At 40.0% G+C, this 15174-nt stretch overlaps 1 protein-coding gene across 2 annotated transcripts; it reads right to left on the bottom strand.

Moving 5' to 3' along the window:
- Positions 1 to 4816: 4816 nt before the first annotated feature.
- On the bottom strand, positions 4817 to 10787 carry LOC143873967 (nuclear transcription factor Y subunit B-like). 2 transcript variants are annotated; one of them, XM_077376851.1, is made up of 4 exons: positions 10477 to 10787; positions 9420 to 9642; positions 8833 to 9327; positions 4817 to 5248 (listed from the first exon to the last, which is right to left on the bottom strand). In XM_077376851.1, the coding sequence occupies exons 2-3, from the start codon at positions 9635 to 9637 to the stop codon at positions 9108 to 9110; spliced, it is 438 nt and encodes a 145-aa protein (XP_077232966.1). In that variant the 5' UTR covers positions 9638 to 9642; positions 10477 to 10787; the 3' UTR covers positions 4817 to 5248; positions 8833 to 9107. The 2 variants fall into 2 exon arrangements, with proteins under 2 accessions (XP_077232966.1, XP_077232967.1); XM_077376852.1 differs by having other exon boundaries at positions 4817 to 5242.
- Positions 10788 to 15174: the final 4387 nt, after the last annotated feature.

Here is a 15174-nt window from a genome sequence, read left to right as displayed (position 1 = left end):
GCCCACTTGATAGGATGATCCAAACCGTTCATTTGTTGGGGCCTGGGGGACAATGTAAATTTCTTCTGTAGGATGATCTTAACCTTCTGATCTATAGACTGTACATTATGAAAATCTCAATGGATCAGAGGGTTGGGATCATCCTATGGAAAGGATTCTTGTGCCACATCTTATTTACGATGTGGCCCAACAATTTGATCATTATATGAAGCGGTCCGTACTATATGTTTTGAATCCTCCTATACTGTGTAGGCACCTAGGTGTGCTTATTTTTAAAATATATGAGGAGGCCCACCTAGTTCAAAGATCCAAACCGTTTGATTGTTGGCTCCGAACTGATCTATAGATCCATAGGATCATCCTAAGCTGTACAGTTTGGATTTTCAAACAAGTTAGGTCCAACTGTATTTTCAAGAAATCCTTGTGTTCTCCGGGCCATGTTTGGCAACCATGAATTTTTTTTTCATTATAATTTAGTTTCTTAAGTGGTGAGCGTAGAGAGACTTGGGAGGGCACGAATGAATACAGGATGGGATGCGGCTAACAAAATCATATTTTGTTTTTCAAGCGTTTCTTACCCTCTCATCACTGAGCGTCCCTCTGGTGTCTAATCGCTCTCCACTCATCCACACCATCGGGCAACTTAATATTTGAAGAAAAAAGGGAGATGATTTTTTCATCACCCCCGTATGATTATGTGCCCCCCTTTAACGTGAATGAAGGGGCCAAAGATCCATCATCATAAACTCCGAGCCAAGTTTGGAAATAAACCAATCTAGAAAGAAACTATTGTCACCGGTGAGAATAATATCAACAACATAGGAGAGTAAAATAATGGTGCTTCAATAATCAGGAAGTTATTCCATGTGCGTAAGAAACAAAAAAAAAAAAAAAAAGTTTCATGTGGACAAAGTAAGAACAATTCGAATGATAACACAGGTTTAACAACAGGACAAAAAGTTTCAGATAAATCAATGCCTTCTACTTGAGTATAACCTTTTGCAACCAAAGGAGGCCTAAGTCTCTCTAAACTACCATTAGATCTAAGCTTTGTCTTGTAAACCTAATGACATCATACCTGAAGCATGTGAAACAAAATCTCAAGTAGAATTGTGATGTAAGGGCCAAGGAGACCGAAATCGAAACAACCGAAATCCGAAATCGACAAAACATATTTCAGTAATTTCACCGAAATTTCAGAAAAAAATATTTTTTTTTTAATCCTTCACCAAATTTCAACTGAAATTACCGAAATTTCGAGGCCCTTTACCAAATTTCGGGATTTCAGCTGAAATTTCGGTTTCGGTGGGGACCGAAATATACCCCGAAACCAAAATTTAAAACCTTGGTAAGGGCTGAATTTCTTCTTTCAAATAGCTTATCGCCAGCCAGGATGAGCAAGAGCTGATTTTGTGGAGCAGGGTTCAAAAGGAACAATCATTTAAAAGGGCATTGAGTGGCGAAATTAACCCATTGTTGGCAGGCTCAACAAAGCTACCAGTATCGCATGCGCGGTTCAGGTCTTCATTTAGACTGAGTAGGGAGAGGAAGATGATAGAACTTTTTTGACAAAAATGGTGAAAAGGGAAAAAAGGGAATAAAAATCACTAGAAATATTTTTTTCTTGGCGACCAAACAGGCTTGGTGGTTTTTTTTATGTAGAACACAAGGAAAGAGAAGCAATTCAATGACTTACTGCATAAGGCAGCAATATTAAGAATAGTAACAAAGGGTAGACCCAAGTTAGTTCACAAGATGAAAACCCCTCCAATTTATCAAAATTCAAAAGTACCCAATGAAAGCCCCTCAAATTTAATACAGATTCACTTGTACCTTGTACTTATTCTCTGAATATTGAAAATTAGAAACAAAAAAGACGAAAAATAATAGGCCGACAGAGACAATGCCTCGAGCAAGTCGGGGTTGAGGGAAAAAGTAGGAGATGGGAACGATGAGATGGTCAGAGGGAGATGGGAGACGGTCGGAGGACTGGCAATGCTCCTTCTGCTGGTACCAAAATTTCAGATGGCGAAAAAGTTGTAGAACATGTAATCAAGATAAAAGAAAATCGGTCTTCCTGTCTAGGGGAGGAGTCGCATCTAAAAGGAGATCGAAATCAGAGGTAAGTTCTGCCCATGGAAACTGGCTCTGCTTTCCTTGTAGGAACCTTAACTTCCAATGGAGGGATAATTGCCGCTGGTGTCGCCGGCTTAGAATCTCTTCCTCCTGGACACCCCATGCTTGTCTCTCACCTCGATTGGAGGGGGATCTTGACGAGAGCAATTGTTGGCCAGAGATAGGAGGCAACCCGACTTTAATCATCTCGGGTAGGGAAGTAGAAATCCGAATGGATTCTCTTAAAGCCTGTTTGATAGGGAACAAGAAAGACCACAAAGGATCTTTAGAGGACCTCTGGCTTTGGGCACAAAAGCTTTGGGACATTCCATCCTTACAGTGCCCCTGATGAACCTTGGCGGAGGATGAATTCTTGTTTATGTTTGAATCAGAACTGCAGGCCTCGTTGGTCCTTTCCAAGGGCCCAGAAGCTCTGAGAAATCATTTGAGCTCCCTCTCAGCGTGGAATAAGGAAGTTATTCATGGAGAGGAACCCTTGTGGGTTAATTTTTATGGTATCCCATTACACGTTTGGGTTGTATCTACAGTGGAGGCTTTAGGGAATCTTTTTGGTAAGGTCCTGGAAATAAGGATGGAAAGTAGACACCAACATTGTATGACCTTTGTTTCGGCCAAAATTTTAGCCCCCGGTGGAAACTTTTTCGGTCAACTGTTAAAATTAGGGTTCTTGATCATATCTATTCCATTGGGATCGAAAGTCCGAAAAAATTAGACGGCTATTCTTCGACCAAATCCTCGTCGGGCTTTGCGGGCTTGGATCTTCTGTCATTGCCGCCGACAAAAGGCCAACTGAATCCACCAAGACTGCCTTCCGGCGAGCTTTTGCCCCCTATTCTAAATTCAAATTTCGAATCGATCCTGGGCGCGTTGCCCGAGGTCGGATTTGATAAGGATCCTGGGATCGCCTTACCTGACAGTGAGAGCCTTTCTTGCCTCTCCTTAGTAGGATCCGGGTCAATTGACCTTCCTGCCCCTGGGCGGAAAGTATCATGGCTAGACCTATTTACCAAGTTGAACAAAAAGGATGCATATCAAGCTAAAGCAAGGAACTTTGCCTCGAGCGAGACCTCCGCGGGTTTAAACCTCAAGGTGAAGGTGGCAAAATCAAAACCTTGTTCATTCTATTTGGAGAAGCCCGTGGGTGCTATAAGGAGGCCCAGCAACAATCGGTTCCCAAAGCCTATCAAATTAACTTCCCATCTTCCCAGAGTTGGATTCGCCTTCGGTTAATTCATCTTTAAGCCTCTGTCACTTGTAGCCTTTGGTGGTTTTGTTTGGGGGGCCCACCCTTTAGTTTTTTCTAGGTGTAGCAAATCTGTTAGGTGCACCAATGGAGTACAAGCTTCCTTAAAGTTAATTATTTTTGGTAAATGGAAATGGACGAAAAATTCCCCTAATCGCGTTAACCTAAGCGCCGTGTCTTCTTGTCCTGTGGACACTCCTTGTCATTATTATAAAGGGCGGGATTTGGATTTGTAGCATCTGGGGTCCGGTTTCTAGGGCATTTGTGGTATAGAGCTTGAAGAACAATAAATTTAGTAAAAAAAAAGTATTTGGAGACACTAGATTTTGTACGTAAGTTTCTCGTCAACCAACAGGTATGGATAACGAATCATCTTTGTCCTCTGGAAGTAGGAATAGGAGATCTCAGGGAGATTATGGTACTAGAAATCATTCGCATGAGAATGAGGGCGAATGACCTACGATGAAGAGAAGGCCTTTATCACTGACCCGACCCACAAAGAGTTGTCGGGGGATCTTTTCCGAAAGCAGTGGGAATTATTTAACCTCGAGGCTGCAGATCGACCTTTCACCATGTTTCGGCTCTGTGGGACGGATTCCGTCAAGGATACCCATTCTCCGTTGTACGATCATCCTTTCTTCCAACTGATGTTAAGAGAGGAAAGGACTGCGAGGCGACTGAATTGGGAAACCAACAGGATTGTAGGTATCCGTTTGGTAGAGGAGAGGATTGCCAGCAGAAAAAACCATGGTGTTGGTCCCATGGCAAACAAACATCCAATGCAAAACATAAAAAACTACAAAAGCCAACAATTTAGCTTTTCTTGGTAAAACCTAAAAGGAGGTTGATGGATCAAGGGCTAGAATCATCAGATCAAGGTGGCCTCAGCAGTGCAAAATCACTGCAAAGGGCTAAGATTTTTTTATCCATGAACATAGTTGCAATTTGCTACTAATAGTTTTCTTTGGAAAACACACAAAGAAATCAAGTGGATGCAACTCCCTAATTGCTCCACATCTGTAGTAAAACAGTTTAAAATCAAATATTGTGAAAATGGCATCATTTATTGAAAAAAATCAACAACTTCCAAGGGCCTGATTGGATGTACAATGAATATTTTTTAATAGTGACGATATCATCTTACACAAAAAAGCATATGTATTGAACGATGTATGTCCTCAAACAAAGGGCATGTTTATGAAATAAATTCTCAATAAGAAAACAACATTCTTTCTTAAATATTATGTTTTGCAAAAATTGTTTGTCATTCATGAAATCAAGACTATGAATTTGATTAAAGATGTTAATAAATTAGTAAACATGTAACAGTAATAACATCCAATATTTTTTTTATTTTTTTTTTAATGATAAAAGCGAATGACATATGGTAAGAAACGTCAATAATATTCAAAAATATTAAATTAGACATACTCAAGATTAATATAAAATTTTCCAGACAATTTATGAAGAGATTAAGATAGGACAGTTGTTCCTCAGACCAATGACAAGCCAAATACAACAAGTCAAGTTAGATTTAGAGGAATTCGCATGGAACAAATACCCCTATACATTAGTTAACACTGCTAATTGGCTTCACAGCATAAAAGGAAATCAAATTGGACTTTGTCTGGTAAACATGGATAAAAAAACAATGGTTCTTCAAGTTCTTCAGAGGATGTTAGGCAAAAGAAAAACACAATGTATAGGCCTCAAAAAACCAAGAACTCTGCTCACCCAATGATGAAAGCAAGAACACCAAAACAAAGGTCCCAACCCCAGCTCTGCCACATATTTCAATGATAGGGACTCTTGAAGCACCGCCAACTATTCAGATCCTTGCATGGGAACCATAAGATGCTGTGCCTGTGACTTCAAGAGCCAAAGACAAGTAATCAGATACTCGGTTCAGGAAAACACATTAAAAGATCGAGTAAATAACAATGAACAACATGGAGAGATCAATTGTAGGAGCAAGAAAAAAAAAATGCATGAAAAAAGTCGCTCACAGATGATGGGTTAAGTGCAGTTTCATGTTAATGCCCCGCTTGATTCTTCAAAAATGTACCTCTCAAATCAGACCCTCCTCTTACCATTAAAAAAAAAAGACCCTCCATCTAACTATACAATATTAATTAGCCGCAAGAACACAAAGAAAATATGGCTAATAGGTCTGTTATTGGTCATAATGACAGGTTTTCATATAATATGTACCTCGTACTTCCATCAACCACTACAACATTAATTAGCCATAAGAATAGAGAAAAGATGGGCAATGGGTCTTTAATTGATTTTAGGGACAGGTTTTCGTATTCACATTCCAACAAGTTCAACACCTGTATCTGACCCCCCACTTCCATATGACTCACCATCAAATATACTCATGTGAGATCATTCCTAGACGAATGGTTTTTAAAAGATAAATTTTCTTTGCAGTGCCATAAAGAAAGTATAATACTTCCCAGAAAGGACAAGGCTGAGAAAGCTAATGATGATAATTTGCACAAATAGCAATTTTCTTCTGTTTCTTTAGCTCATGTTACCATGTCATGAAAGAATTGCAATAAACTTGTTGCAAGCTTATTACCTAAACAAATACCTTCCAATGAAAACTATTTCTGACACAAGTGACAATTCCAGAAAAATCGCCCTTGATCCAAATTGCAACATGTGTAAGTCGATTAGTAGCTACCACAGAAACCAACCCCACCCGAAAAAGGAACGACTTTCCCCAAGCCCTCCCTTCAACTGCCCTTTCCAACTAAAGAGATCTTTCACTTGGTCAAAGACAAACCCTTCTATAAAGTATGTTAACAAGAATCAAATAATGAAATGTTTCAAAAATGAAAAAATAATCAAATAATGAAATTCAAGTCCAGACATAGCAAACTCCTAAGAAAAGAACCAAGAAGAGAAGGAAACAATTCCAAGTACCTATTTGTATTCAAGGCTGTCCTAAGTTGGACAGGAAAGTAACTAATTACACCATAATGCTAAGAACCATGCCGGCCAGACAACTGCAGCCCAAAAATATTAAATTCAATTTAGGGTTTACATTTCTCGGTGCGGATGTGATATTAGATCTTATGTGCGCACTCTCTTACATGTCTAAATGAAATAAATCAGATGATGAAAGCACTACATGGGAAGGGGTAAAAGTGAAAATTCCAATGTAGGATAAAGAGGCAATCTATAATGGATGGGACACATAACAAAAGTGACACCGGAAGAGAAACTTGGTCTCATTGGGAGGGAGAATTACTCTCATAAATGGCGGTTTTTGTAAACTTCCAATCTACCGGCTGCCAGTGTTTAAATGCTCGACGAGTGTTGTCAAGAGAATAAAACAGATTCAAAAGAGATTTCTAAGGAACAGATTGGATGATAAGTGCAAACTTCATTTGGTCAGATGGAAGGAAGTCTGTAAGCAAATAAGGGCTGGGGCCAAGGGATTAGAAGGATATGAGAGTCAACAATGCTCTCCTTGGAAAGTGACTCTGGAGGTATGGCGAAGAAAGGCATAACTTATGGACTAAGGTAATAGAGAGTATGGGTCCTCTCATGGCAAATGGATTTCTGATGACGGATTTGGAGACGGTGGTTTGACAGTGTGGAGAGACATAGTGGTTTGACAGTGTGGAGAGACATACTGAAACAAAACCATAAGTTCAAAGAGGGGATCAGGTATAGAGTTTATATGGGTGGTTTGACAAGTGGTGATAAGAAGCTCCTTAAAGGAAGCATTCTCAGACCTGTTTACCGTAGTTGTGGACAAGGAGGCGACGGTTGAGGAATGTTTTGAGTGGGTGGAGAATAGGATATTGTAGAAGGTAAATGTCAGGAAAAACTTTTTTTGGCATGGGTAAACAGTAAATCAGGAGAAACCTTTTTAATAGAGAGTTGGACCGAGCTACAGATGTTGGAGGCATGCTTCATTAAGAAAACTGGTGAAGACAAAAGGGTTTGGATATGGATCTCGTCCAAGGGTTTCAGTGTCAAATCTTTCAACCAGAAGATCACGCCTTCATCTAGACCCCGCACCTAGCAAGAGTTTGGAGCATTCTGGCGCCCCCTAGGGCTTGTACTTTCGGCAGGACCGCTTTCCTAGATAAGATCCTTATAGTTGTCCACATGCATAATCGCCACATGTTGATCGTAGATCATTGTGCCTTTTGTGTGGAGTACGGAGAGACTCTCCAGTGGACTATATGTTCTTGCATTGTAGGTTGGCAAGAGAGGAGTTGAGCAGAGTAATAAGTAGATTTGGCTTCGAGTGAGTTTTCCCATCTAAGCTCATAGACCTATTGGACAGTTGGTTCCACGTTCCATGGTGGAAGGAGGGTAAAATTCTATGTAATGTAGTCTTGCCAGCGACCATTTGGGTCCTTTGGAAAGAAAGAAATACAAAAGTGTTTGAGGGGATAGTCAAAAGGGCGCAGTACATTTATAAAAAGATTATAGCCCTAAACATTGCTTGGGTGAAGACAATTCCTTACTTTAAGTGTGTATTAGCATACGACCTATGCCATCGATGGAGATAGGTTAGAAATAGTAGAAATAGTAGCAAACAGGTGGTAGCTACCTCACCTCAATGGGAACTGCCCGACCCTAGCAAGATGAAATTTAACTTTGATGGTTCTAGCATGGGCAACAATGGGCGACCAGGCGATGGAAGAGTTCAGAGAGAAAAGCATGAGTGAACGAGGAAGGATTTCTCAGGGCCAGTCAGGATTACAGATCTGAAGCAGGTGGAGGTGAGAACAACTCTGCAAGGTGTAAGAATCAGGGAGAACAATATCTCTCATCACCTGGTGGTATAAGATGACACCCTCAACGTTATAAGTTGGCTGAAGAGGGCTCCCCCCTTCAGCTCCCCTCCCCCCCCCCCCTCTTCCGCTTCTGAAATGGAGATTTGCACACCAGTTCGATGAGATTCAAGAGAGGGTGGAGGGTTTCCCCATCTCTTACTAGCATGTGAAATGATCGGCGAATAACGAGTCGGATAGGCTGGCCAAAGAGGGTGTGGCCAGTGAAGGGCCACGGATTTTTTTTAATTTTCTCGCTCCCCGAGGTTTCTCTATATACATTCTTTGCTCTATGTTTTCTTTGTCACATTGTACTGACCAGGTTGGTCTCCAGTTTTTTCCCTTTCTTTGATTAATACAAGTCTCCATCATTCAATAAAATACAAAATTGACACTGATATTACAATTCTCAACATTTGATTAATGGATTTCAAAGTGATGACAAAAAAAAAACTGGTAGAATACATTCAATAGACAAAATCTATCAATTAGATTGGTTAGGACCATCCAGTCAGAGTGAATTTTTCCCACTGGCTCATCAATCACAGAGTATAGCTAGTGTATGGATGATCTGGCTGGTGTGCAAATAACCAACAGTGGTAATTGCAATTGACCCAATGCAACATTAAAAAAAAAAGAATTATATTCCACCTGATTGCTAGGATCCAGTTGTGATCCAACCATGTCTTTTTTACCAGACCCTTCTCCAGCCTTGGTGGGGAATCTACTGTCACCCTGTCGCAAATTCCAATTTACAAAAGAAATCAGTAACTACAGACACTAAACCAACACGTGAAATGCAGACAGACTAAGAGTTGGCTACCTCCATCTGCAGCGTCATGTTTGTCCCCCCCAAGTTAAACCAACAGAAAAGACAACAAATCATTAGCTTGATACCAGAAATACTTGAAAATTACAAAAAGAACTTAGAGATCAGAACCATATATAAAAGAAGAAGACGAATTAAGATAAAAAAAATCCAATTCACAGATAGACACTTCAAAGATATGATTTACCTCTCGGAACTTATGCAAGTACGCCCTAAGCGGTTCAATATAATCCTCGAACCCTAAAGCCGCCATCGCCCAAAGCACATCATCGCCATTTATCGTCTTCCTCTTCTCCTTCTGGCATTTATCGCTCGCCCTGCACCAACAATCAAAATTTTTAAAAAATAAAATAACAAATAAAAAATTCTCATATACGAATCACAAATCAGAGGCCCAAATATTTCTCACTCGCTGGTGATGAAGCTGATGAATTCGGAGACGCATTCTTGAACAGTTTCCTTGGCATCCTTCGCGATCTTCCCACCATTAGGGACGGCTTTCTTCATGATCCGGCTGATATTTGCAATAGGGAGGAAGCGATCCTGCTCTCGCACATTGGAGTTTTTAGGGCTCTGATCGCCGCTCTCATGGCTGGCACCGCCAGGGCTTGCTGGAACTTCCGCCATTGTTTCTGGAACCCTAACTTAAGTTAATAAAACAGAGGAGGAGAAGCAGCACCAGAACAAAAAGAAGATGAATGGAATTGAAAACCCTAGATTGTTTTTCTCTGGATGTACGGAAAAACCCTAGCTCTGCCATGTCCGTATGAGAGAGACAGGGAGAGTGAGAATTGGAGGCTGGAACTTCCACCATTGTTTCTGAAACCCTAACCTACATTAATAAAACAGAAAAACAGAAGTGGCTCCAGTAGAACAAGAAGAAGATGGATTGAATTGGAAACCCTAGCTCCTCCGCCGAATGTACGGAAACCCAATCATAAAATTCCGCCATTATTTCTGAAACCCTAACCTAGGTTAATAAAACCGAGGAATCAAAGGAATTGGAAACCCTAACTCCTCCATCTCTGTTTTTATCCGAGTGTACGGAAACCCCCTAGCTCTGCCATGTCTCTATGTGTAAGAGAAAGAGATAGAGAAGAACAAGAACAATGGAAATGGAAACCCTAGCTCCTCCATCTCCGATTTTCTCCGAATGTACGGAAACCCTAGCTCTGCCATGTCACTATGAGAGAGAGAGCAAGATCGATGGAATTGGAAACCCTAACTCCTCCATCTCCATATTTCTCCGAATGTACGGAAACCCTAGCTCTGCCATGTCTCTGTGTGAGAGAAATAGAGAGAGAGCAGAAGAAGATCAATGGAAATGGAAACCCTAGCTTCTCCATCTTCGTTTTTCTCTAATGGTACGGAAACCCTAGCTCTGCCATGTCTGTATGAGAGAAGAAAAAAATAGAGAGAGAGAGAGAGAGAGAGAGAGTTAGAGAGAGAGAGAGAGAGAAACTTACCAGAGGGGGGGGGAGGAAAGAGAATCGTTGGATCTTTGTAATTGGCGCACGGAGGGATGAGTGATTGATGGGGAAAAGAAAAAATTGGCAAAGAGGGGAGATCGGACGCTGGAGAAGAGAGAAAAGAGGAGACGACTGAGATGAAAAAGAGAGGGACACTTTTTCTTATCTCCACCGTCCGTTCTTCCTCCTCCCTAACACTCTATCCCTTTTAATAGACCCTCTTTCTTGCCTGTAGAGCGAGAGAGAGAGAGCGATGTATAAAGACAGAGAGTCCTTTCCGTTTCTGTTACAAATTTTGCAGCAGAAGGCATCTCTACCTTTTTATTGAATTTTGCAAATCAGGTCTATAGACTCTGTACCGTGTGAGTTTATGACCAAAACACCCTTGCTATATTCTTTTTTTTCAAAATGTCCTTGTACGTTGAAAAGTGAAAACACAAAAATTACCGTGTAAAAAGATCAAAATAGGGCATCTGGTACTTGTTGCACGTGAGAGCGAACACATAGGCTTACTTTTCAACAGATTTTGTCTTATTCATTGAATCCAGCTGAGGTGCTGCTCTCTCATACAACAACCGTTTCCGCACACTGCCTTACTCATAGTAGTCAATGGTAAGTTCTGAATAAGGGTGTGGGAATATCATTTCTATATATACTAGAAAATCTATGTTGTGTGCCCACCTCATCTAAACATGACATGTAAAATTGTGGGCCCCACCATATGCATGGCCCGCGTAGAGGTTGTGGGACCTACTCATCAAAACATTGAGTCAAAATGGTGGGCCCCACCCAAATGCATGGGACCGACCGTCAAGTCCCGTGTAGGCGGGTACGATGGAAGTACCACCCTTGATATTTGATCCAACAGCAGGTATTAGCCTCCGTGTTAACAATATTAGATGGTAAAAGATGTTAAATTTTAGGTTAAAGCTGTCTTTTTAAATCAAAACGAAGTTAAAGAGAGGCCAATATATTTACCTAATTTGCATTCTGCAATAGGAAATAATATCGACAATCCCTTGCTTTAATAATGGCACTCCTTTCTTTATTTTAAAAATCTCTGATTCTTTTTTAAGGATCTTATATTCCCCAAACGCACCATTTAGAGAAGAAGACTGCAGATATCATTCCTCTTAGGCCTTTTTTGGATTGCAAGAATTTTCTGGAAAAGTTTGGGAAGGAAAAATATTTCTAAATGTTCCACTTTATTTTACAAATGAAAAAACCTTGAACCAACCTTATTCCCTTTTTAGGGACCTTCAATTCATAATATCCCTCTAAATTAACTAAAATCATATCATTTCCCTCTATGTTGCTTGCCTGGGAGGAAATGCAGAAGGCCAGTAATATCTACTAAAGGTGTCAATTTTGGCCCGGGCTCGAAAGCTCGCTCGGCTCGGAAAAAGCTCGGCTCAAGCTCGGCTGGAATCCTTAACGAGCTGAGCCGGCTGGCCAGGCTCGTTAAGCTTAACAAGCCGAGCCAGAGCTAGGCCAGGCTCGGCTCGTTAAGGCTCGTTAAGAATTTAATATATTTAAATATATATATTATATATTAATATATACACTAAAAGGGTTGTCTAGGGAGTGAAAGGGGGAGGCAAAATATGTCACTTCTTTTTTGGAACCCCATTTGTTACTTGGATCACCCCCCGTAGTGTAAAAAGAGTAGTCAAATTACACTAGATAGGGCTGTCCAGGGAAGATGAGGGGTGTGAACTTAATATTACCCGAGCTCGGTAAGGCTCGCGAGCCTGGCCGAGCCTGACCGACAGAGCCGAGCTCGAGCCTGGTTCGAGCCCGAGCCGAGCCTGGCCAAGCTCGGCTCGGCTAGGCTTGTTTACACCCCTAATATCTACCTTTATCCATGTCACAATACGTAGAGGATGCTGATATTAGCACTACCATGTTTTGGTAACTGCACAAACTCGACTTGTCTTTTTCTAATAAATTGTCTACTGAGTCTTCTTGGGAACTGTAATAGCCATTTGGGAACTGTAATAGCCATTGACAGTTGTTTAAAAGATAAAGGGAAAATTCTCAAAACAATGTGATTTTTAACTGAAAAGCTCAAAAAAGGGTTGAGTTGGCTAAATTCTCAAAACAGGGGTGAAACGCATCCCAAGGCATGTTTAAAGACAAGAATGCCCTTGCGTTGCTTTTCCCTCTACCTTTTTGAGAAACGGATCCCAATGCATTTCACAAACCCTATTCACCTTTTTTAGATTCTTCTTCCCCATGCCAAGTGTTGACAGTCTTGCCTTTGGTAAAACTCCATTGTACACCCCCCTTCTAAGATGAATTCAGCCCATACTTTTCAAAATAGACTATACAACCCATACCATAGGATGATCCAAACCGCCCAATTGATGGGCCACAATGTAAATAGGTTGTGCCCCAAAAATCATTTCCATAGGATGATTCTAACCATCCGATCTAAAGAGGGACTTAGATTATGGAAACTTCTATAGATTAGACGGTTGGGATCATCTATGGAAATAATTTTTGGAGCAGAACCTATTTATGTTGTGGCCCATCAATTGGGCGGTTTGGATCATCCTATGGTGTGGGCTGTATAGTCCATTTTGGATCATCCTTTGGCTTTTGACTCAGTGGTAGGGAAGACCTATATTGTTTCTTCATACGGTGTAAACACATATACTCCAGCATTTTTCAAAAAAGTATTGTACGGGTGACACCATAGGATGATGCAAACCTTCCATTATATGAGCCACAATGCAAATATGTTGTGCCTAAAAAATCATTTCCACAGGGTGATCTAATGAAATACAATGCAAATAGTATTGTACGGGTCACAACTGAAGGTCGACCTTGATAAGTCGACCTACAGGTCGACCTTTTCACCATTTGACCAAACAGGTAGGAAGACCAATTACAGGTTGACATTTTCACCATTCCGTCAGACAGGTGTAAAACATGTGAAAATGTTGACCTTTCCACTATTCCGTCATACAGGTGTTCATAAATTCATTGCAACATTGACACCTAATGAAGTATTATTAGATTGTGTGAAGCAATATTTCTACTATGGAACCACTATTTATACCTTGGAACCATTATTTGTAGCTTGGAACTACTACATAATGGTAAATAGTGGTTCCTAGGTATAATTAGTGGTTCATAAGTATAATTAGTGGTTCCTCGGCATAATCAGTGCTTCTAAGTGTTTAAAACCCTATGAATACAGTCATTCTCACAAGTATTAGGCAATCTAAACTATGAACCACCATAACATCCGAGTATATAGAAAACTATTTAACCCATTGTTCATAAATTCATTGCAACATTGACACCCAATGAAGTACTATTAGATTGTGTGAAGCAATATTTCTACTCTAGAACCACTATTAATACCTTGGAACCACTACATAATGATAAATAGTGGTTCCTAGGTATAATTAGTAGTTCCTAAGTATAATTAGTGGTTCCTAGGTAGAATGAGTACTGAGTGTTTAAAACCCTATAAATACAATCATTCTCACAAGTATTAGGCCATCTAAACTATGAACCACAATAACATCCGAGTGTTTAGAAAACTATTTAACCCATTGTTCATAAATTCATTGCAACATCGACACCCAATGAAGCACTATTAGATTGTGTGAAGCAATATTTCTACTCTGGAACTACTATTTATACCTTGGAACTACTACATAAAGGTAAATAGTGGTTCCTAGGTATAATTCGTGGTTCCTAAGTATAATTAGTGATTTTGAGTATTTAAAACCATATAAATACAGTCATTCTCACAAGTATTAGGCAATCTAAACTATGAACCACCATAACATCCGAGTGTTTAAAAAACTTTTTTGACTCATTGTTCATAAATTCACTGCAACATTGACACTCGATCAAGTACTATTAGATTGTGTGAAGCAATATTTCTACTCTGGAACCACTATCTATAGCTTGGAACCACTACATAATGGTAAATAGTGGTTCCTAGGTATAATTAGTGGTTCCTAGGTATAATGAGTGCTTCTGAGTGTTTAAAATCCTATAAATACAGTCATTCTCACAAGTATTAGGCCATCTAAACTATGGACCACCATAACATCCGAGTGACAATACACCATACATCCAAGTATTAAGCCATCTAAACAATACAACATAGCATTGTAAAGAGGATGATGAGAATAACAAATGCCTAACAAATCCATAACAAATAAACAAGATGATGACAATACACCATAGCATTGTAAGGAACATGTTAAACCTATGCAAATGTATCACAATTGACCTACTTGAGAAGCTTAGGTTTGATAGCCAAAGAAAAATAAAAGATCCAATAACTACATTTTAGGAGAGGGGAGTTTCATCCCTCTGCAATGGAATTTCATTTGGGTTTTGTATAAAGACAATGGAGTTTGATTTTGGCATGGAAAGAAGAAGGTAAAAAGGTCAAAATGTTAGGTGAAATGCATTGGGATTTGTTGCTTACTTTCTTGGAGGGAAAACCAACACAAGGGCATTTTTGTCCAAAAACACCCCTTGGATGCGTTTCACCCCTTTTTGAGAAATTAGCCAACTTAACCCTTTTTTTAGAATTTCAGATAGATATAATATTTTTTTGAGAATTTTCCCAAAGATAAAAGCATGATGGGCCAAAGCAAATATTAAAACACGGTAGTGCCAGCATCAGAATCCGAAACAATAATGAGATCTGAAAGCCATAGA

This window comes from Tasmannia lanceolata, unplaced genomic scaffold (assembly GCF_043159265.1).
Source record: "Tasmannia lanceolata isolate RefF3 unplaced genomic scaffold, GAP_Taslan_0.1 ptg000002l, whole genome shotgun sequence".
NCBI classification, from domain to species: Eukaryota; Viridiplantae; Streptophyta; class Magnoliopsida; order Canellales; family Winteraceae; genus Tasmannia; species Tasmannia lanceolata.
This window is presented reverse-complemented; position numbering and strand designations above follow the sequence as displayed.